General features: G+C 37.2%; 4 protein-coding genes and 1 long non-coding RNA gene across 5 annotated transcripts; 3 read left to right on the top strand and 2 right to left on the bottom strand.

The window, feature by feature from the left end:
* The first annotated feature begins 455 nt into the window (after positions 1-455).
* On the top strand, positions 456-1,925 carry LOC145611503 (uncharacterized). The gene is made up of 2 exons (XR_014106395.1): positions 456-1,297; positions 1,613-1,925. It is a non-coding gene; the product is annotated as an uncharacterized LOC145611503 (long non-coding RNA).
* A 253-nt stretch (positions 1,926-2,178) lies between these two features.
* LOC145611502 (uncharacterized) lies at positions 2,179-8,505 on the top strand. Its single transcript, XM_081666834.1, has 2 exons — positions 2,179-4,637; positions 8,217-8,505. The coding sequence occupies exons 1-2, from the start codon at positions 3,570-3,572 to the stop codon at positions 8,238-8,240; spliced, it is 1,092 nt and encodes a 363-aa protein (XP_081522960.1). The 5' UTR covers positions 2,179-3,569; the 3' UTR covers positions 8,241-8,505.
* Positions 8,506-10,666: 2,161 nt separating this feature from the next.
* LOC145610943 (cysteine-rich receptor-like protein kinase 10) lies at positions 10,667-14,092 on the top strand. Its single transcript, XM_081666200.1, has 7 exons — positions 10,667-11,234; positions 11,775-11,909; positions 12,469-12,590; positions 12,848-13,058; positions 13,165-13,402; positions 13,534-13,687; positions 13,781-14,092. The coding sequence occupies exons 1-7, from the start codon at positions 10,667-10,669 to the stop codon at positions 14,090-14,092; spliced, it is 1,740 nt and encodes a 579-aa protein (XP_081522326.1).
* A 73-nt stretch (positions 14,093-14,165) lies between these two features.
* On the bottom strand, positions 14,166-19,726 carry LOC145611501 (cysteine-rich receptor-like protein kinase 26). Its single transcript, XM_081666833.1, has 6 exons — positions 18,909-19,726; positions 15,903-16,021; positions 15,368-15,578; positions 15,021-15,258; positions 14,734-14,884; positions 14,166-14,631 (listed from the first exon to the last, which is right to left on the bottom strand). The coding sequence occupies exons 1-6, from the start codon at positions 19,708-19,710 to the stop codon at positions 14,314-14,316; spliced, it is 1,839 nt and encodes a 612-aa protein (XP_081522959.1). The 5' UTR covers positions 19,711-19,726; the 3' UTR covers positions 14,166-14,313.
* LOC145612657 (cysteine-rich repeat secretory protein 57-like) lies at positions 17,430-18,818 on the bottom strand. The gene is made up of 2 exons (XM_081667981.1): positions 18,812-18,818; positions 17,430-17,983 (listed from the first exon to the last, which is right to left on the bottom strand). Exons 1-2 carry the CDS (start codon positions 18,816-18,818, stop codon positions 17,430-17,432), a joined length of 561 nt encoding a protein of 186 aa, XP_081524107.1.
* Positions 19,727-22,095: the final 2,369 nt, after the last annotated feature.

Raw genomic sequence — 22,095 nt, 5'->3', positions numbered from 1 at the left:
TAGAATGTGAGGAAAAATAATAATAATAATAATAATAATAATGGGGCATGATGAGAACTCTCTCTCTCACCCGTTTATTAACATTTTTGAAAATTTAATTTACTCTCGAATTTTAATCTTGATATAGTATTCTTTTGAGTGGATTAGCGGTCATAGCGCTCTTCTCTCGATTTTCGGAGATCTTCACTTCTTCAGTTTAATTTTCTATTAAGTGGAAAAAAAAAAAAAACAGGGGTTTCTATGATGTTTCCTCTTGACTTTGAAGTCAACACATGTAAAACATTCAATATAGTGGGCTCGCTAACTAATCGATTTTAAATGGTCGCCCTGTATCCACCAAAACGATGTGGGTCCCTAATTTTAGGAAAAATAAAAACGATTGATGTCAAATATTGACTTAATTTATCAATCAATCAATAAAAGCCATGCTAGTAGTCATTGTTATTTATCACCTTCATCCCACACCTTCAAAACACCAATATGATGATATTTCCAATAATATTTATCATCTTCCTACGCCTTGAATGTGTTTTATCAACCTCAAATCATTCCTTTGTCTATGCACATGCATACGGAACTGGAACGATCGATAATTGTGAAAAAAACAATCTTCAAAATCTCCTAGTGACCTTAACATCCCAAACCTTAAGTACCGGGTTTTATAACTTTAGTACTACCTTCCCCGGAACTCCTAATCAGCTACATGGCCTTTACCTTTGTCGAGGTGATGTTGTCGATCCCCAAGCTTGCTATAGTTGTATCAATTCTGCTAAAAACTATATCTTCGAAAACTCCTTTTATGGAAGAGAGGGTTTAATTTGGTATGACCACTGTATGGTAAGATACTCGAATGAGTCGTTTCTTGGCAAGTTGGATCCAGGGATGTTAACGGCCTCTTGGTACAATCGTAAAAATGAGGGTAGTCGTCGTATTCATATCATGAAAATTCTAAGGAATACGATGAAGGCCTTGGCCATCCAAGCCTCGAATGTTTTAAACAGAAGAAAATTTGCTTCAAAAGTTGTCAAATATACAAGGTTTGATTCGTTTCACGCGATGGTCCAGTGTACGCCGGACTTGTTGGCTAGTGATTGTTACAAGTGCTTGACAAAAGCGAGCCAGAAGCTACTGAGTTTTCGCGGTAGCTTAAGTGGAGATGTTATATACAGTAGTTGTATGGCTCAATATAAGACTACTCTCGCATTCAGTAACAAGTATTCCACAAGTGAAGAGGTTAAGCCCTTGCAGTTTCTCCCATCTACAGCAGCCACTAATTCAGCACCAATTTCACTAACAGGTAAATGAAGATACTAAAAATTTTGTATATTATCAGATTTACTAGCTAGTAATATTGGTTTTACTTTGGATTTGATTTGGTTAATAATTTGATTTGAGATCTCATCAGTCTCTAGTAAGACCTTTAATGTATTAATTAAAAGGGAAAGTGATGCATCTAAATTGAAAGTTCTATTATTTAAAAGTGATGCATCTAATACAAAAAAAGAGAGGAAATATTAACATTTTTTTTAAAGTTTTACATTTAACTCCATCCATGTTATTTTATGATATAATTTGTGCAGTCGTTCATTTTTGTAAGTTTGTCTGGATTCAGGAACACAACTCAATGATCCTGCTGATAGAAGCGAATGATCTATGGAATGACGATGGATTGTAGTCGAGCACACAAGTACTATATAATGAGCTTCCCTATAAAACAATGTGGTAATAAATTAAACTGGTTGTTTGTGTAACATATTGTAACGATCTATGTTGTTTCATTTGCTACAAAATATAAGATAAAAATTTCTCTGTATTAGACATGTAACATGCATTGAACTGCTGTATAACATACTTGATATAATCATGGACTGAAACGTATAACATATTTCATATAATGACGAAGATCATAATGCTTTATAATTTTATATCAATATTTCCAATCATACGGTGCAATCAAATTATTCCATATTGTAATATAGCTAAAATGTTGTTAAGGTTGGCTCGCTTTAAACGGGCTATTCAGGGTGTAATCTGGACTGTTTGCGTTATCGGTATAATCATCAAGAACAGCTTCAGTTGAAGGAATAGCAATTGAAAATAAAAGTAATAAAAATGTAAGGTTTATTTTGATTACGAAGTAAAGATAAAACAGGACCAAACACCAGATAGGATGAGAGAGAGAGAGAGTCCTAGTGAGAGAGTGAAACCAAGCACTTCGAAAAAGCCACCGGATCCACCACCTCCTCCAACTCCACCAAACACCACTTCACCCCACCACCCACCTCTCCTCCCTCTCCCCCTCCCCAAATCTGCCGTCAAGAACTCCCACCCTTCCTTCCCCACACCAACTCCCCCAAAACAACCCACCACCACGCACCCCTTCTCCTTCAAAAAAGCACTTCAATTGGGTGGTAGTACGAACCCCTTGCAGGCCTTGTCCACCCTCCCAGCCTCCTCACCCCCCTCAAATTTCGATGAAACAAAAGAGGTTTTTCTTCCAATTACCCAGGAAGAATATAGTTCCCTTTGCCAACCATGGATTAATGCAATTATATCCAAACCTCATGGAAAATCCTTCTCCACTGAATACCTTGTGCAAACTCTGCCTCGCATATGGAAACCAAAGGCAAAGGTACTATCCTTTCCAATTGGGAAGGGATTCTTCATATCTAAATTTGAAGACGCGGCAGACATGGGAAAAGTCCTGTCAGGCGGACCTTGGTTCATTAATGGTACCTTCTTACATGTTCAGAAATGGAGAGCAGGGTTTAAACCCTCAGAGGAGAAGATCAACCGCATTCCAATTTGGGTCGAGCTCCCGGAGCTACCTATTGAATTCATGAATGACTGCATACTTAGGAAAATAGGGAACTCACTGGGAGTTTTCATTCGAGCCACTACCAGAAAATTAGAGCAGGGCAACCTCAGATATGCCCGAATCCTGGTAATGATGGATTACGAAAAACAGAGGAAGGACGGACTGTGGATAGGAGGATTCAAACAGAGATTGATTTACTTGGATCAAATCTCAAGGAGAAACCAGGGTCAGCACTCCACGGACATCAAACTAACGGATACAATGGCCGGAAATACCATTCCGGCAACAACGAAATCGCCGATGCAGGAACATCAAAAAGTTTGGCGCCAAATACAGAATAGGGGGGTAATATCCACCGGTAATTTGGCTTCCAAAAATCAAAAAGTAAACACGTGGGGCCCACACTCATCCAAAAATACGGAAAATCAATTTGAGATTTTATCTCAACTTGTGGGGCCCGAGGAAACTATAAATCCCACCAAAAATGACAGTTTGCCTTCTAATTCCTTACCTTCTCCCAACTTGTCACTTCAACTTCCCTGCAACACTCAACAACAGCTAACCCCTACCTCTCGCCGCCCTTCCCCCTCCTGTCTCATCACCAATTTTTCCTCCTTTCCCATAAAAAATTTTAAAATGACTATTTCCGAGAAACCCTTTACCCTTCTTTTATCCATCCCCTTTCACTATCTACCACTCCTCCCACCTTACCACCACTGCCATCCATCACAAGAAAACCAAAACAGCGACCATGGCAAGCATGTCTCTCCCAGACTACTTGAACAAGCTCATCAATTTAGACCCGGACGAGCTAGCGGATCAGGGAGGCTTCCTGAGACCTCCGATCATGCCCCCTTCGATTGTCCATCTTCAACCATCGCAGGACAGGAACATTATCACCAAGACGAAGCCGGTGATAACCTTCCCGGAGACAATGCTCAACCTAATGTCCTTCTACGCTCAAGGCCTGTTCGGGGAATGGCATGCGATCTCGCCGACGAGCATCAGGGGGCTTCTCCTAAGCCCGGAAGATCAGTCCCCCCTCTACTCCAACCTGCGAATGGCGTCCCCGGACAATCCTTTTTACCTTGTTCCAGCACATGTCCCCTCCCTGTCGGATGTCTCCATCATCAGCGAACCACTCGGGATACTATTCAAATGGTGGATGGAAAAACTGAACAAGGAAGGCTCACTAATGGCGGTACCATGGGAATTACAATTCATACTAGACCCGGTTCCCGTTCTTCCGAGCGTAAGAAAAGCGTTGTCGATTACCGACGACTTGCTGGTGCTTCAATCAGTGTCAGGCACAAACAACGTCAAACTCATGCACCTTGCACAGGAAGCCCAACAACTTCATCTCTCAGTGGGGTGGGGGAAACAAAAAGGGAAAGAGACCCAAATGTCGGGAATCAAGATAAAAAAGAACACCACCTCCATGTTCAGTCCGTTTCTGAGCAAATATGTCGACCTCAACACTCAGATTGCCTACCCCACGAGGAAGGAACTATCAAAGCTCCCCCACATGAAACCCGGAATGTCGATCCTACTATGGAATGCTAGGGGGATAGCCCGTGATGGCTTTAAACTCAACATCCGTTGCTTGATTAGGGATCACAACCCTGATATCATCATCCTAACCGAAACTAAAGTGCCAAAAATCAGCTGTGAACACATACTCTCAATCCTACCCTATAACTCCTTCGAGGTGGTGGATCCAATTGGCTACTCCGGAGGCATCCTCATTCTGTGGAACTCTGGTTTCAACTCTCTCCATGTTGTGAGTAAAGAACCACGTGCAATTCATGCTGTGGTACAGGTAAATTCAAAATACAAATTCTTTCTTTCTGCAATCTATGCTTCTACTTCTTTTAATGCTAGATTGGAAATGTGGGAGTCTTTGAAAAAGATGAGTGAATCTATGTCCTTACCTTGGCTTGTATGTGGTGACTTTAATGAATTATGTTATCAACATGAAAAATGGGGGGGCAATCTTCATCCCTTGCATCAAATGAGTGCCTTTAATGATACCATTGAACACTGCAATCTTGTAGACTTGGGGTATGTGGGGCACAAATTTACTTGGTTCAACAAACAAAAAAGAAATCCAATCTTAGAGAGATTAGATAGATTTTTGGCTACTGCTGACTGGGTTCAAATGCACCCTCAGAATGTTGTTAGAAATCTCCCTAGACTTTCCTCTGATCATAACCCCTTGTTACTGACTCTCACAGCAACACAAATTTTCCCTGGTGAGAAACCATTCAGATTTGAACCTCTCTGGTTAACTGACTTAGATTTCATTTCCTTTGTCCAACATAATTGGCCCTCTTACTTGGGAGATCTCCACAGCAAGCTGCACATGCTCACTGCAGATTTACAGACCTGGAGTAAAAATCACCCTATGAATTTCAGAAGCCAAATTAAAAGAATAAATGCTAGACTAAATGGAGTCCAACTAGCTTACCAATCAAATCCCTCTAACCCCTTCCTGTTTGACCTTGAGAGTAGCCTACAGAAACTTCTGAGTGAAACACTTGACCAGGAACAACTTTACTGGGCTACTAGAGCTAGAACTGACTGGCTGTCACAAGGAGATAGAAACACTAGGTTCTTCCATTGCTCAGCAACTATTAGGGACAGAAGGAACAAAATTCATGCCTTGAAAAATGATGTAGGGGATTGGATCACTGACCCTGGTCATATTCACTCGCATATTCTTGCTCACTTCATAAAACTCTTCTCTTCTGAGCCCTGTTCTGTCCCCTCCACCCCACACTCTTCTGGTAGTATACACTGTGCAGGGCCTTCCTCCCTGCCTGAAATCCAGGAGGCCATGTTCTCTATTGGAGCTCTCAAGGCTCCTGGAATTGATGGTTTCCATGCCTCATTTTTCCACTCCTCTTGGCCCTTTATTCATCAGGACTGCTTGTCATTAATAAACTCTATCTTCTCCTCCAAACAAATCCCACCAGAAATAAACAAAACAGTTGTTTGCCTCATTCCCAAGGTGCTTTCTCCATGTAAAATCACTAGCTTTAGACCCATTAGCCTTGTCAATACCTCTTACAAACTTTTGTCAAAAATTCTGGTTAACAGAATTAGACCTCACCTGTATTCAATAATTTCTCCAAACCAGAACAGTTTCCTAAAAGGGAGGGGGACAGAGGTAAATTACATAATTGCCTCTGAAGTCTTACACTCTATGAGGAAAAAAAGAGGTTCTAGAGGTCTTTTTGCTTTGAAACTAGACTTGGAGAAAGCCTATGATAGGCTTGAGTGGAGTTTCATAAGGCACTGCCTTCTCTTTTTCAACTTCTCACCTGAGACTGTACACCTTATCATGTCCTGCATCTCTTCTGTCTCTTCCCAAATTCTCATAAATGGTAAGCTCTCTTCCCCCTTCCACCCATCTAGAGGGATTAGACAAGGTGACCCCCTATCCCCTTACATTTTCATCCTTTGTCTTGAGTTCTTATCCAGACAGATCCATGATCAATGCAACCTGAATAAATGGAAACCATTTAGATTTAGAGGGGGCCAGACCTCAATCTCTCACCTCCTTTTTGCTGATGATGTCCTACTCTTTGGGGTTGCTGATAGCAAAACACTAAAATCCCTGAGTGACACCCTCAAACATTTTTGTTCCATCTCTGGTCAGAAGATAAATGAACAGAAGAGCCAAATTTATTTTTCTACTAACACCCCCATCCACATGATTGATGATTTTGAACAAACCCTAAATGTTACTAGATCTGCAGACTTAGGCATTTACCTAGGTTACCCCCTGTCTGAGAAAAAGCCAACTAGGAGGCAACTAAATGGCCTTATTGAAAAAATTGGGAAGAAGTTAGCCTCCTGGAAAGCAAAGACACTGTCAAGGGGGGGAAGACTCACTCTTCTCCAGTCCACTTTGTTCTCTATCCCCAGGTACCAAATGAACTGTGTAAAATTACCAAAGTGCATCCTAAATAAGCTTGACTCCATATGCTCAAACTTTCTCTGGGGGGGGGATATCACTAGAAAGAGGATAACTTGGATAGCTTGGAATTTTGTCTGTCAACCTAAGGAGAGGGGTGGGCTGGGATTCCTGAAATTTTCAGACCTTAATCTCATTAGCCTTGCTAGACTGTGCTGGATGGTGGATACCAGATCAAATTGGGCTGGAAAACTCCTTTTTGAGAAGTATGTAAAAAACAAACCCAACCCAACCCCTTTTAACAAAGGCTCCCACATTTGGTCTGCCATAGGAAAAGGATGGGAGCTCTTCAAACATAGTTTGATGTGGGAACCTGGGAATGGAGAGAAAATCACTTTTTGGGAAGATAAGTGGCTACATCATGAGACTCCAAGAACTTTGATTGTGGGACCTTTAACACTCTCTTCACAATATAAATCCCTCAGTGCAATACTTAGTGATAGAGAACAGTTAGAAGGTGAGCTAGGCTTTGTATTTCCAGAGGATATCAGGGCTCGAATTAACAGTGTTCAATTATCTGACTGTGAAGATTTTAATTTCACAAGTTGGACAAAAAGAGGGAAGTTTGATAGTGCTGCTGCAAAGGCTTGGATAATAAACTCAGATCTTACCACCCCTTGCATTGAGTACCATTGGAGATGTGTATGGGAGGTGCATACCCTGCCTAAAATCAAACTGTTCCTATGGCAACTGTTATGGGATAGACTTCCCACTGCAAGGAACTTGTATAATAGACACTGCAAACCCACACCATATTGTGCTTTTTGCCCTGCAAACATTGAAACCCTTACCCATTTGTTCATTGACTGCCCAAGAGCTATGGAATTCTGGACTGAGCTTAAGCCACCTCCCTCTACATTTGACTCACAGCTAGATACCTTCCCAAATTGGCTATCTAGGAACCTGAAAGACAAACTTCTAAGCCACCACAATATCCCTTGGCACATCACCTTCACCTTTGCTTTGTGGTTCATCTGGAAGAGGAGAAACTCCTGGATATTCTCACACTCAAATTCCCCTGTTCAAAAATCTACATCCCAATGCACTTGGGCTGCTGCTGAATGGTACTTTTCCAGTGTTAGTTCAGCCAGAACAGAGCCTAAGCCTATTGCCTGGGATCCCCCCCCCCCAAAACTTCATTAAAATAAATGTGGATGCATCATACATCAACCACTCCAAACAAGTGGGCTGTGCAGGTGTTGCTAGAGATGACAAGGGTATATGGATAGAAGGTTTCAAATGGAAAGGTTTCTCACCTTCAGCACAAGATGCAGAACTACAGGCAATCTCCCTTGCATTAAAATGGATCAGGAACAATGGATGGGATAGATGCCAAATTGAAACAGACTGCAGGAACATAGTGCTTGATCTAAATGACACAAGCAATAGTGTCCTAACCCCACCATTGCTTGAATGCAGGGCGCAGCTTCTTCAACTGCCTGAGGTCCAACTATACTATGGAGAAAGAGGGAAGAACAGAGTTGCTGACATCATGGCAAAGGAGGCACGGAAGGAGGCAACTGAACGGAACCAGCTTTTTGTTTTACAAAGTCCCCCTCCTTATTGTATAAACTACCTAGATTCTGACTGTATCTCTCTAGATGATCGTGCTTCTGATCAGACTGTACTTTTGTTCTCTCACAGTGAGAGATCGCCTTTTGTAAACTTAACTACCTCCTTAATTATTAACTAAGTTCCTTTTCTACCTCAAAAAAAAAAAAAAAAAAAAAAGTAAAGATAAAACAAGCGTGGGAGGACCGGAGGAGGCATTATTTAACTGTGGTTAGTTTGGTATTACTTGACTTTTCAAAACTAAGGGGTCAATGGTAAGTCATGCAATTCTATTATTAATTTATTATTTTGTAGAAGATTATCTTGTATTAAGTGGACTTTTGATTGATGGCCGATGGGTCTCTACCTAATGTGTGAATTTCCTAATCAAGCATTACAAGACTTATTGACGTACGATGCAACTTTTTTACGAGCGACTATGAAAAAAGATAGTATGCTCATATGTAAAAAGGCAAAATTGGTGTAACGTAAAACATTAGTTATATATGATTTAGGTGCACCCAATATTACCTTTGATTACTCTTAATAGTTAAAATAACACAAACTATGACAATAGGTACTAACACCACCATTGTCTCCATTATTACTCTTAATAGTTAAAATAACACAAACTATGACAATAGGTACTAACACCACCATTGTCTCCATTGTTGATTTTGTGTTGTCGATGCCAATTTCTCCCAACCGTACGTAAAAGTTGCATAGGATATATCCCATAAAATAATTGTTATGAAATGATATCAATCATGTACAATAGATACAGACATGTAAACATACAATGAAATAATAACAATTAATGAAATTTTATACTTGGATTAAAATATTATCAACAAAAAGGAAAGTTTTGCATTAGTCATGCATGGCATGAGCTCAAAACAGTTGTGTAAGTAATCATTGGAATAAACCAATCCCAAATTGGAAGCAAGTATGCCCAAATAATGTTCGTTAGTTCGATCTGTCAAAGATCAATTAGTTGCTTGTATCATCCATTGCATAATTGCATTAAAAACTGCTTCTTCCTATAGTTTTAAGTTGTGTTTTGATAATATTTTATTTTCCATTTTCATTCCTTTTAAGGATTTTGCTTTACAAATCTTTCTCCTAAAAGACCATATTACTAATTATGGCATCAATACGATGCTAAACCCAATTTTAGTCAACTTATTAAAATTGTCCACTAACTAAATGAGACTAATATATTTAATGGGGAGAGAATATGCTTTATATGATCTACTAGGCCAGTTGGCACAATGGGGTGTACTCGGTGTAGAATTATACTAGAAATCATGTTTTGGTGGGACTAGTTATAATTAGTTATACATTAAAATTAGGACAGTGTAGTTAACTAATTTAAAATGACATTTAAAAGTAGAATTATTGATATTATTCTATTATTTTAGTTCTTATATTGTTGCTAAAGATCAATGGAGCAAGGTAGACAATGCCCTACATTGATGAGAAATTTAAGAAGGTTAGAGGAAATCGAATTATTAAACAATAGATGACTTTGTCTAAATTAATTTAGAAATTAGAATAAGTCCACTATGGAGAGATAGGTTCGGTCTAGTTTGACGATAATAATTTCTAAAATTATTCAGTTGTGTGGCTCTAAACACTTAAAAAAAAATGTAAATGAAAAATGGTGATATTCAATTATACAAACAAATTATTGTTAAGTAATACTCTATCTACTTGTCAAAAAAAAAAAAAAAAAAGTAATACTCTATCTATAACTAATAAGGAAATGTAAACAGATGAAATGAGACTTTTTCAAATTATATGGGGACATAAAGAGTATAAAATTAATAATATCGAGCAAGCTTAAAAATTAATTTCCAAAGATTCGTTTAACTTATACATAACATTAACAATCAAAGTTGGTTAGCAAATTAAAAATGTCAAGTATATATAGTGCTATACTTATACCCTATTATGCAGAGTAAGTCATTAATTTGGAAAAGTCAACCTTGGCAGCCCTAATAATACAATGGAATTTTTCTATAATATATATACGTACTACATTTTTTGTTTTCTTCCATTACTTACAATATTTCGTATATTTTACAAAATAGTCCAATCAATTATCATCATCTCTTTTTGTCTAGCCTTTTTGCGCAAATTCTATGGCCTCGATAATAATATCCTTTACATTGTTATTAGCCATTCAATTTGTTATTCCATGTGCACAAGCTTATTTTTACTACTATACAAATTGCACGGGTAGTTCAACTTACACCATAAATAGCACTTATCAAACCAACCTCAATAATCTTTTAACCAATTTAACCTCCCAAGCTATGCTTTCCCGATCAACATTTTACCACTCGACGGTTGGCCAGAGTCCGGATCAAGTTTACGGCCTTTACCTATGCCGGGGTAATATTGATGGTCAATCTTGTAGCCGATGTGTTAATGAGTCACATTTGAGTATCATCAAAGAGTGTCCGACCCAAAATTGGGCCGTTCTATGGAGTGAAAATTGTACATTTCGTTTTTCTAATGTGCCAATCTATCAGAAAGTCGATGTTACTCATAGTATTGTGGGGTATAACGATGTTCCATCGATTCCTAGTGATGTAATTCAAGCATTTTTAAAAGTACGGAATGAAACCATGGATGATTTAGCACCCCTAGTCGCGAATAGCTCCATGAAGTATGGTAATAAGACCGGTGATGTTACAAGTTCCTTAAAGTATTACGCGATGGCTCAGTGTACACCGGACTTGACTTCCGATGATTGTAACGAGTGCTTGAGTGTTGGAATTAGTCAGCTCCAGACGAGGATCGGTACGTGGGTATTGCTACCTAGTTGTAACGTTCGATTTGATCTTACCATCGCGAATGTAACAGCAATAATTCATGAAGGTATGACTTTTGAAACAAATCTTACGTAGGTACTAGTATATTTTTATTTATTGGAAAGATTAATTATAATTACTTCACTTACGTTTTGCGACTTATATATTTGACGTGAAATCTCAGGGGTTATGTAAATATAAATTAAGTTTAAACTTTAGTTTGACTACCATTTGTGATTTATAGATGGAAAATGACATGTTGATCTTGTTAAATTCATTTTTAATGTGAACTTATAATTAGAATTTAATTTTAATATATTTTACAATTGATTATTAAATCTCGAGCTAGGTTCAAAACGGATAATATCATACTAATGTGGAGTTGTGGTGTGCGTGCGGCCCAACAAATATGATAATAATTATATGTACATTATTGTTACTTTAATGTATAGTTAATCATTGATCATATTGCATCTCATCTTACTGTAAGATGAACAACTGTATTAATACGCTACCATATTATTTCTTGCTATTTACTGTCTTTCATTCTTTTTGAGATAAGTCCCAATGAGATTATGATGTTAACAAAAGAACTACAAAAATGCAGGAAAAAGAAACAATACAGCCAAGATGATCATTGCCATTGTGATTCCAGTAGTTGTTATATCAGCTGTAATTCTTGCCCTAGGATTATGTTATAAGATTAAGAAAGCTAAGAAGTATAACACATTGCGCGCTAGAAGTGGTAAGAAGATCGCGCATTATATTGTTGCATACTCCCTAAGATTAGTTCTTTAAAAGGACATTTTGTGAGAAACTACCTTTTAAAGCATTTTTTTTGCGAGAAACTACCTTATAAAAAAATTGTTGTAAAAAACTACCTTATAAAAGATAAATGTTGTAAGACACTACCTTTGGTCGGAAAGTGAGAGTTGACTTAATTTTCCCGGCGTTGACCTAGTCATGTGCCGGTCACGTGACATTTAATTCATCTTTCCACATTTCCCCTAATTTTCCCCGAGCTTATCCATATAATACCCAAGATGAATTAAATGTCATGTGACCGGCACATGACTTGGTCAACGCCGGAAAAATTTAGTCAACTCTCACTTTCCGGCCAAGGGGTAATATCTTACAACATTTAGCTTTTATAAGGTAGTTTATTACAACATTTTTTTTATAAGGTAGTTTCTCGCAAAAAAATTGCTTTAAAAGGTAGTTTCCCACAAAATGTCCTTCTTTAAATTATATTGTTACATTACTCATAAATCTAAAGATGATCGATTAATGATATGATACAGCAAGTCAGGATTTCGCAATGATTGAGTCCTTGCAATATGATGTGGCTACACTTCAATTAGCAACTAATAATTTTTCAGATGAGAATAAAGTCGGCGAAGGTGGATTTGGAGGCGTCTATAAGGTATTACAATATAATTAGAACTCAATTTTATAATTATACCCTCTCTTTATCATTTTATATTATTATTATCTTACATCCTCTTACATTTATAAAATTATTCAAAAAATGTTTTTCAACCAAGTAGAACATAAAATAACGAAATTAGTAGAGATTTTTTTATTTTTTATCATGCGCGGTTACACAATAGACTTGTAAAACGGTAAAAATTGCTAGTTGGTTTTATTTTTATTTTAATTTATTTTTAATTTTTATCTTAGGGTATAATGCCAGATGGACAAGAAATAGCAGTGAAGAGGTTGTCCAAAGGTTCTTACCAAGGTGAAGAAGAGTTCAAGAATGAGGTCTTGTTAGTAGCAAAACTTCAACACAGAAACTTGGTTAGACTATTAGGGTTTTGCTTAACCGGAGAAGAGAAGCTTCTAGTGTACGAATATGTTGCCAATAAAAGTCTTGACTATTTTTTATTTGGTATGATAGATTTCTCATGATAGATTCTTTTTAGGTCTCTTTCTAAGATATTAAAACTATTAACGGGCTAACTAACCTTTATATTGTAACTTATTATGATCTGCAGATACGGAAAGACAAGGGTTATTAGATTGGGGAACGCGATACAATATAATAGGAGGGATTGCTCGAGGGATGCTTTATCTCCACCAAGATTCTCGGCTTAAAATAATCCACCGTGATCTCAAAGCAAGCAATATTTTGCTTGATGGAGAATTGAACCCCAAAATTTCAGACTTTGGCTTGGCAAGGATTTTCGATGTGGATCAAAGCCAAGGGACTACAAATAGGATTGTCGGAACATAGTGAGTAGAATTACAAAATTCAAACTCATTGGCGATTGAATAGAAATAGGACCAAAAGAATCATTTAGGAACATATTCATATATTATTGATGAATATACATTTATTTATGCGTACATCATTCTTCTTGCAGCGGTTACATGTCTCCAGAGTATGCAATGCAAGGCCAATTCTCCGACAAATCAGATGTGTATAGCTTTGGTGTACTTGTTTTAGAAATCATCACTGGAAAAAGAAGAAATAGTTGTTTCGATGATTTGGGTGACGCTGATGACCTTATAAGCCATGTAAGTCTCCTTTTAAATTACATGTTATTCTCCAATTTCCATACCAATAGAAATTATGGAAGGACCTAAACAAGAACTAAAATATATATGTAGGCGTGGATAAAATGGAGGGAAGGAAATCCTTTGGGATTTGTGGATCCAATAATAAGAGACTCATGCTCAAGTGACGAAGTTATGAGATGCATGCACGTTGGCTTGCTTTGCGTTCAAGAGTCGATGGATGTTAGACCTACGATGGAATTACCAGTTCTTGTGTTACATAGTAATATTAGTAATGCATACACACTTCCAATGCCACAAGAGCCGATTTTCGTTTTCAGGAACATAAGAGTAGTAAACGTTCTAGACAACGGGTCTAGCGGGTCTGTGAATAATGTAACTATATCTGGGGTTGACCCAAGATGAATGCATATATATAGATGATTTGTCTAAGTTATTGTATCAATGATTCGCTAGACTAATTTAAACTTTAATAGGATTCGAGCTAGAATATATTTCAAAACAAAAGAAAAAAAAAAAAGGATTCGAGCAAGATGAAAAATTTATATAAATTGATGTGTGTGACATTTATATCATGTAACAACCTGATTATAAATACGATGACTATGATTTCAGTCTACCTTGCTTTATCGAGGATAGACTTCTGTAATGTCATCAATATTTGAATGAAACTCGTTGGAAGATAATATACCCAAATTATTTTTCAACCCAAATGTAACATTGGTTGATGGACCAACCAAGGGAGGTTCGGGTTCAGAAAGAGCCACTTTGTGGCCATTGAGAGCTGAGACAATCGTAGCCATTGTCGGCCTCTTGTTTGCATCTTCTTGAATACAAAGCAAACCTAGGTGAATGCATCTTGTCATTTCATCGGTCGAATAGTTGGCATCAAGTCTAGGATCCACCAAGTCTAAAATTGCATTTTCCTTCCACAGTTTCCAAGCCTGCAACAAATCATAGAATTGGTCTAAGTTTGAACATTAAGCTGCAAAAATATCATGATACAAATAGAATTAGACTAATACTTTTGTCTTGTAATAACTTACTCGTATTAATAGACTGTCTTCATGATAAGGGAAGACGGTTGAACTACACATGTGACCACTTACTACCTCCAAAACTATTACTCCAAAACTATATACATCTGACATAAGTGAGAAACGCCCTGTCAAGGCATACTCCGGAGCCATATATCCACTGCAGTATAGGGAGTCATCGATAAGAAACTTTTGATCGAGGTATATACAAGAGATAATTTGGTGTGAGTATGAGTTACGCTTATCAAAAGAAGCCGCATAATTGAAGGGACTAAAAAATTGAATGTGCCACTTACTATGTTCCAGCAACTTTACTCGTATCAACATGCATTTGTTCCCTTCCAACAAGTCTTGCCAATCCAAAATCTGATATCTTTGGGTTCATATATTCGTCTAAGAGAATATTGCTGGGTTTTAGATCGCGATGGATAATCTTCAACCTCGAATCTTCATGAAGGTATAAAAGACCCCGAGCAGTCCCAAGTAAGATCTTGTAGCGGATTTCCCAGTCTAGTGATGGATGCTCGTTTTGGCCTGCAAAATTTTCAAGGGTGCATTATTGATAATTCTAGTTTCTTTCTATAGAAAATTAGAAGAAGAAGAAGAAAAAAAAAGAATGATGAATATTCATGAAATTATATACCGAATAGTACTTTGTCGAGACTTGCATTAGGCAATAGTTCATACACAAGCAACTTTTCTTCTCCATGTAAACAAAATCCTAAGAGTTTAACTAGATTATTATGTTGGAGTTTTGCAGCTAAAAGAATCTCCGTTTTGAACTCTGCACTGCCTTGCCCTGAGCATGTTGACAACCTTTTCACTGCGATTTCTTGTCCATCTTGAAGCTTTCCCTATGAAAGTAGTTACATAATAAAAATAAACAAGAATCAATCAAAGTTTTATGAGCAAATCGTCAGTGATATTATACTCCCTCCATTTTATGAGTTGGGGCAGGAATATTAAGGAGGTTAACAAGTTAGAAATCGAAAAAGTCAATTGGTAACCAACTAGCTAGGGAGAAATAAGAACGAGAAAAAAAATGTGTATATTAGAATAGCTAGAATGATAATTTTCATTTGTCACAATTTTTTTGGTATGTGGTTACTAAGAGGAGGGATACATAGACATCGAAGGGACTAGTATATATTAATCGTGTTATGGTTGAAGAAATGTACCTTGTAAACTCTACCAAATCCACCTTGGCCAAGTTTATTATGCTCGGAAAAGTTATCGGTTGCATCTCTTATTGTCTTGAAGTTGAATTGCAATGACTCTACACCAACAATTTCTTCATCTGTAATAATTGGCAAAAAAAGACACGTACTAAATATAAAATGAATTTAAATCTTGTTGGATTTGCTTAAGTGAAGATTTTAGAAGATCGTCGACAATAATTTGCAAGTTACTTGGATTAGGATTTTTGCGTTTGTGACAGTAGACGCAAAAACCAGCACTCGAGTTTGCTTCCTTGGTGTAGAGGAAGTGGTGTGTTGGAGTTGGTGTAGACTCCGGTTTGCTTCCTTGGTGTAGAGGAAGTGGTGCTTTCTTGGTGGAGAGAAAGTGGTTTATCAAGATTGGTGTTGATCTTGATGTTTGGTCTCCTTGGTGTAGAGGAGATGTTGTTTCCTTGTTGAATAGGAAATGGTTGTGTCGAAGTTGGTGTAGACTTCGGTGGTGTTCCTTGGTGAAGAGGACATGTGTTGCACACATGGGTATTGTGTGTGGAAAAGCAAGTGGAGCAAAGGATGTTTTGTTCGGGTGGGAGCATGGTGAGTTGTTCCGGGAGCATTGTTGAATTCCTTTGGCTTGTGTGTTGCTTTGGAGGGTGTGTTCGGCTTAGAGCACGGTGAAGTGCTTGGAGAACATGGCAAAGTCCCTTGGTTATGTGATGAGTTTGTCAAGGTTGGTGAAGACCTTGATGTCACTTCCTTGGTTAAGAGGAAGTGGGTTTGTTTTCTTGGTGTAGAGAAAACGGATCTTTGCTATGGTGATTAGCAAAGATGTTGATGACGATGGTTGGCTTATTGTGTTGTTGTGATCTCGTGATTATAAGCAAATTTCCGGGTTGGGAGATTGTGAGGCTTATGGAGAGATGTTGAAGCACAATGGAGAAGCCATGAGAGTATATGTGTAGTGTGTTTGTTCTCACACTTGAACCGATCTCCAGGTGGGAGATTGTTGGGTTTGAGAGTGTGGAGAACGGTTCAAGAAGGCAAAGAGGGGTGCATAGCTTAGGAGTTTAAGCTATGGGCTATTGCTTGGTGTTAAGCAATGGTGGACGACAAAGGGTTGACTTCAATTGACCATATCTCAAGATCTAAAAGTGATATTGAGATGATTCAAGTTGGAGGTGATAGCTCGTCTCAAGAGCTTTCCAACGACTGGTCATAAGCTAAATTTGGCCAAGAAACGAGGAAGAAGGGGAAAGATGTAGAGATAGAGAGCCTCATGTAAACCCAAACACTTAGGGTTTGAGTGTTTGAGAGGGTGAGTTGGGGTGGGAGCTTTAATGGTAATTAAAGCTTGTAATCTACATTGTTCTTCATCAAATTGTTACTCCATAGTGGATTGGTGGGTTTTCCTCCCGGTTCTCGTGTTTCCCACGGTAAATTCTCCTTGTCTCGTTTATTGCTTGTTTTCCGTCTTCGTTGTTGTTAATTGTCGTTAATCGCAAACTTAGCTAGCACATTCGTTAAATCCTTTCAGTTCTTACAACCAAACTCATCTATATCGCGAGTGCACATAGCAAAGCAGTACATCCTATCGATTGATGTCCAATCGACATATGTGTTAGCAAAATGTCCCCTAGAAGTAACACTAACAGCTTGAGTTACCATGTTATTCATTGTTTTTTCCACTAATGGACCAAATTTGTCATAGTTCGAGACTATACCATCGTACCATGACGCCCTTGATGGATTTGTCTCGCTCAAGGAGAAAATAGAACGGTTTGCATACCTTAGCATACATTCGTCGTACCATACAATACCTTCACTATAAAATGGACATACTTGTGTAATTTTTTTTGTTGCATCTTTTATACACTGACTACAAATATCTAAGCCTAGATCCTCTCGACATTGATAGATTGCATAAACTTTGCTTGGAAAATCGCCGGTAGTGGTGTTGTAAAACCTTCGAGTAGATGTCTTGGTGGATAGACTCGAAAAAAGGCGATTGAGATTACGTTGGTAGGCACTTCCGTTGGTGTAATTACCATTTTTCGAAGAACACTCGTACACTTCAAAGGTAACCGCTTCATCGACACCAAAAAGTTGCAAAAGCAAAGTGTAAACAAACAAGATTTTTGACTAATTCTCGCCAACCATGATGTCATTCCTTGACAGGATCTATTTATTTAAGCCGTGCTAACGTATTAGCTAGTATACTATTAGTAGACTTGTGGTGCGTGCATTTATAGTATGTGAAGTAATATTGACTTTTGACACACCATGTACATACTTCATATTGAAAATCAATAATTAGTTATTTACTGAATAAAATATATATTATGTTAAATTTGTTTTCTGGTATAATTTCAAAATATCAACTTTTAATTATATCTATTAGTACTTTTGTGTTAAAAATACCAAAGTTGTAGCTGGTGCTATGATTGTCATCATGTCTAATCTAAATTTGAGTTTGGTTAGTCGAGTAATATCGGATCAACATAATTTTGTTCGACATCTTAATGAGTCGAGTTCAGATTGGGTTATCTTTATCTCATATAAAGTTGTTATTTTACTACCTACCCCATCACTTCTTACTTTGGACTTTGGGGCAGTCAAAAGATAAGATATGTGGGTCAATAACAAATAATTGGACCCGTTCGTCAAACAATTTTTAGAGAGGGGCCATTATATTTATGAATCTTAAATACTTTCTAGTTACAACTATGTATGTCGCCCCACAGTCATAACTCATAACCCCCCCCCCCCCCCCCCTCTTATCTACTGTAGTTGATATTCCCTTCTCGTCTAAGAGATTATTACCAATTTTTTCTCCAATGGGTCCATAAAAAGTTGCATTATTTCATTTTCATGAAAAATTACCTCAACACTACCTCTCTACTTTAGTTTCCTACCCCACATGGTTGCAAAAAGACGTAAAAAATATTTAAGTACTCATTCAATACAATTCTTAAAAAAACTAAAAAAAAAAGACATAGTTTAGAGCCTTACCTGGAGCCGGACTTGGAGGTTGACCGGGAGCTTGAGCTTGATCTGGAGTCAGTGGTACATGCGTCATCTGATTAATCGCGGTATCATACCCTAATTGGCAGCTAGGAAGGAAGCTCGTCACCCCCTTACTTTCGTTATAATATGTCGATAACTTTTTCAAAGCAATCAATAAGCAATTCTTACAATCGACCTCATCTATATCGGGGGTGCACATGGCGAAGTTGTACACCTTATTGACCGATGTATAATTGGCATACGTGCTAGCAAAATGTCCCCGAGCAGTAGTACGTGCAGCTTGACTAATTATGGTCTTCGTCGTCTTCTCTATCACCGGGACAAATTCCTCATAGTTTGAGACAGCATCCGTATACCACGCATCACCAGATGGAGATGTCTCGCTCAAAGAGAATATGGAACGGTTTGCATATCGTAACATACATTCATCGTACCACACGATACTTTCGACATATAGAGGGCACACTTCCGTAATCTTTTGCGTTGCATCTGCGATACACTGGTTGCATACCTCTACGGTAAAATCTTCTCGACATTGATAAATTCCGTACACTTTGTTAGGAATATCGCCACTAGTAGTGTTATAAAATCGACGAGACAAAGTTTGCGATGAAAGGTTCGAAAAAAGATTATTAAGGTTTTGATGGTAGACACTTCCTTGGGTGTAATTACCATAACTAGAAGAACAGTCATTATACTCAAAGACAACCACCGCATAAACACTAAAAAGTTGGGAAAGAACACCCAAAATGAAGGTTGAAACAAAAAGTTGCCTCTTCATATACATACTAGAATGAATAAGCTATAAGTGGGGATGTAAATGAACAAAATTGTGTTATTAGAATTAAATATATTAAGTACAGTTGAAAGTAGTAATGATACAATAACTCATACATGGTTGGGTTGTTAGGTGTTATACGTCATTGCCTTAAAGTTGATACTCTTGATAGTGATAATAAGTGTATACAATATGGTCCTCTTGGGATTAAAATTTTCCTTCGGTGTGACCATTGTTTTGACAATTTTTGATGTAATAGAATTTGAAAATATAAACGGAGTAAGTAAAGTTTGTGCCGGGAAATAATATGTTAGTGGACCATCTCAACCAAAAGCTTAAGCTGATGGTTGTGGCCTAGGGATATGTTTTATACTCTATCACGCCCCCTCACACGAGAGCCCGTTTGGGCTAGAAGTGTGGATGCAACATGGGCCCTCCTCATACCCAGCACTTAATATTCCACTTGAAAGTGGGGGTGGATGAGATTCGAACCTGTGACCTTTGTGTCACGTTGGCTCTTGATACCATGTTAGTGGACCATCTCAACCAAAAGCTTAAGCTGATGGTTGTGGCCCAAGAATATGTTTTATACTCTATCATAATATGTACTCCCTCTATTTCAAGATAAAACTTTATTTTATTTTAGTTGGAGACTTGGAGTCATCAATTATTTTTATTTTAAAATTTACTGCATTAAAACTTCTTTAATAATCCCACTATACTCTTTTTCCCTTAAAATATACTATTCTTGATACCACCTTATGTAAATATATATTTAACTTTAATAATCAACAGTATCTATTATTGCAACTTCTCTCCTACAAATGTGCTCCAACTAGAAATAAGTCTTTAATTTCTTACAAGGTATAACTGATTGTACATTGAAAATTATTCTTGTCAGAAAGGTAAGTAAGAGTGTTTGGTCTATCTAAACAGGACATAAGGAAAAATTGTGTGAACTGAAGAATTAAGAGAATAGTGGACTAACATATACTACCTCCGTTACAGGTTGTGTGCAACGATTTGACATAAAGTAAAGTGGAAAAATGTCTAATCGTTGCACATATCCTGTACGGAGGTAGTAGTTCGATGGTTGTAATGTCGTCTATCATTTACCCAAAAAAAAAATAGTGTGTAATGTTTATCTGTCCACTAACTACACCTACATGAATTTTTGACTTTTTTCGTTCTCCCATTCAGATTAGCATATGACAAAATCGTGGAAGTGATATAAATGTGACGATAACACACTGAAGTTAAAGGGCTAAACATAATAATTGAATCATGGGATTATGGTCTTTTAATAATTTTCTCGTTAGCTTTTCTTTAACTTGTGTAGGGTAGACTAGACAATTCCAACTTCCAAGGTAATGTCTTATAATAATCCTTTTTTTTATTGTTGTTTTTTCCACGTGGAGTCTTACAATTATTATTACGGAGTAAACAAATTCAATATGGTTTTTTTTTTTTTTGAGGGAATTTAATATAGTTGTTAATATCGTGAATTAAGCGTGAATACAAAAGTTTACTAGTTAATACGAGTACTTTGAAATAAAAATGTATTTATAAATTGTGACAACTCCGAATCTCCGATATCGGTTATCACATAATTTTTTTTTGGTCTTCTTAATTAGTTTGTCCCAATATAATATTCTTATTCCTTTTATTTTTACCATAATTCCTTACTTTATAAAATATTATTTCATATTATATACGAAGTATTTACTAACTAAATTGTTCTTTCTTCCAAAAAAAAAAACCTAAATTGTTCTAATTTTCATCAAAATGCGTGTACACATCAATGAATAAAACGTTTATAAGGAACAATAAATCTTTCATGCAAGGGGAATTCCCCCCCCCCCTTTTTTTTGTCATATGGAGAACAATTAGAAGTATTATTCATGGATGTACATATATACCAAACATGCAATGTTCAACCTTTCTTAGCTCTTGTGAATTCACAATATTATAAACAATATGTGACTAGGGCCTGTTCACATTTACTTAATTTCAGTTCAGTTCAGTTCAGTTTAGTTCCAATCAGTTCAGTTCAGTTCAGTTCAGTTCCAATCAGTTCAGTTCAGTTCAGTTCAGTTCCAATCAGTTCAGTTCAGCTCAGTTCAGTAAATATTAACAGGCCCTAAGAGAGTAATATTAATTTTACATGATTTTTACAATTTTGGTTTTCTGTTGTTACAATAACGGCAAAGAACAAGTGAACAACCCACGAAAAAATAAAAGAAAAAAAATCTAAATGAAAACTGAGAAGAACCAAAAAAATTTTGTAAACATTGTAATACTAAATGGAATACATACCATCATTGTGATTTAAGTGTCACATTTTTCATGGGGGGGGGGGGGGGGGGGGAATACATATTCTACAAATCCCTTACT

The sequence above is a fragment of the Chenopodium album genome, chromosome 24 (assembly GCF_948465745.1).
Source record: "Chenopodium album chromosome 24, dcCheAlbu1.1, whole genome shotgun sequence".
In the NCBI taxonomy this organism is placed as follows: Eukaryota; Viridiplantae; Streptophyta; class Magnoliopsida; order Caryophyllales; family Amaranthaceae; genus Chenopodium; species Chenopodium album.
The sequence above is the reverse complement of the archived record's forward strand: the minus strand, read 5'-3'. Positions and strand labels throughout refer to the sequence as shown.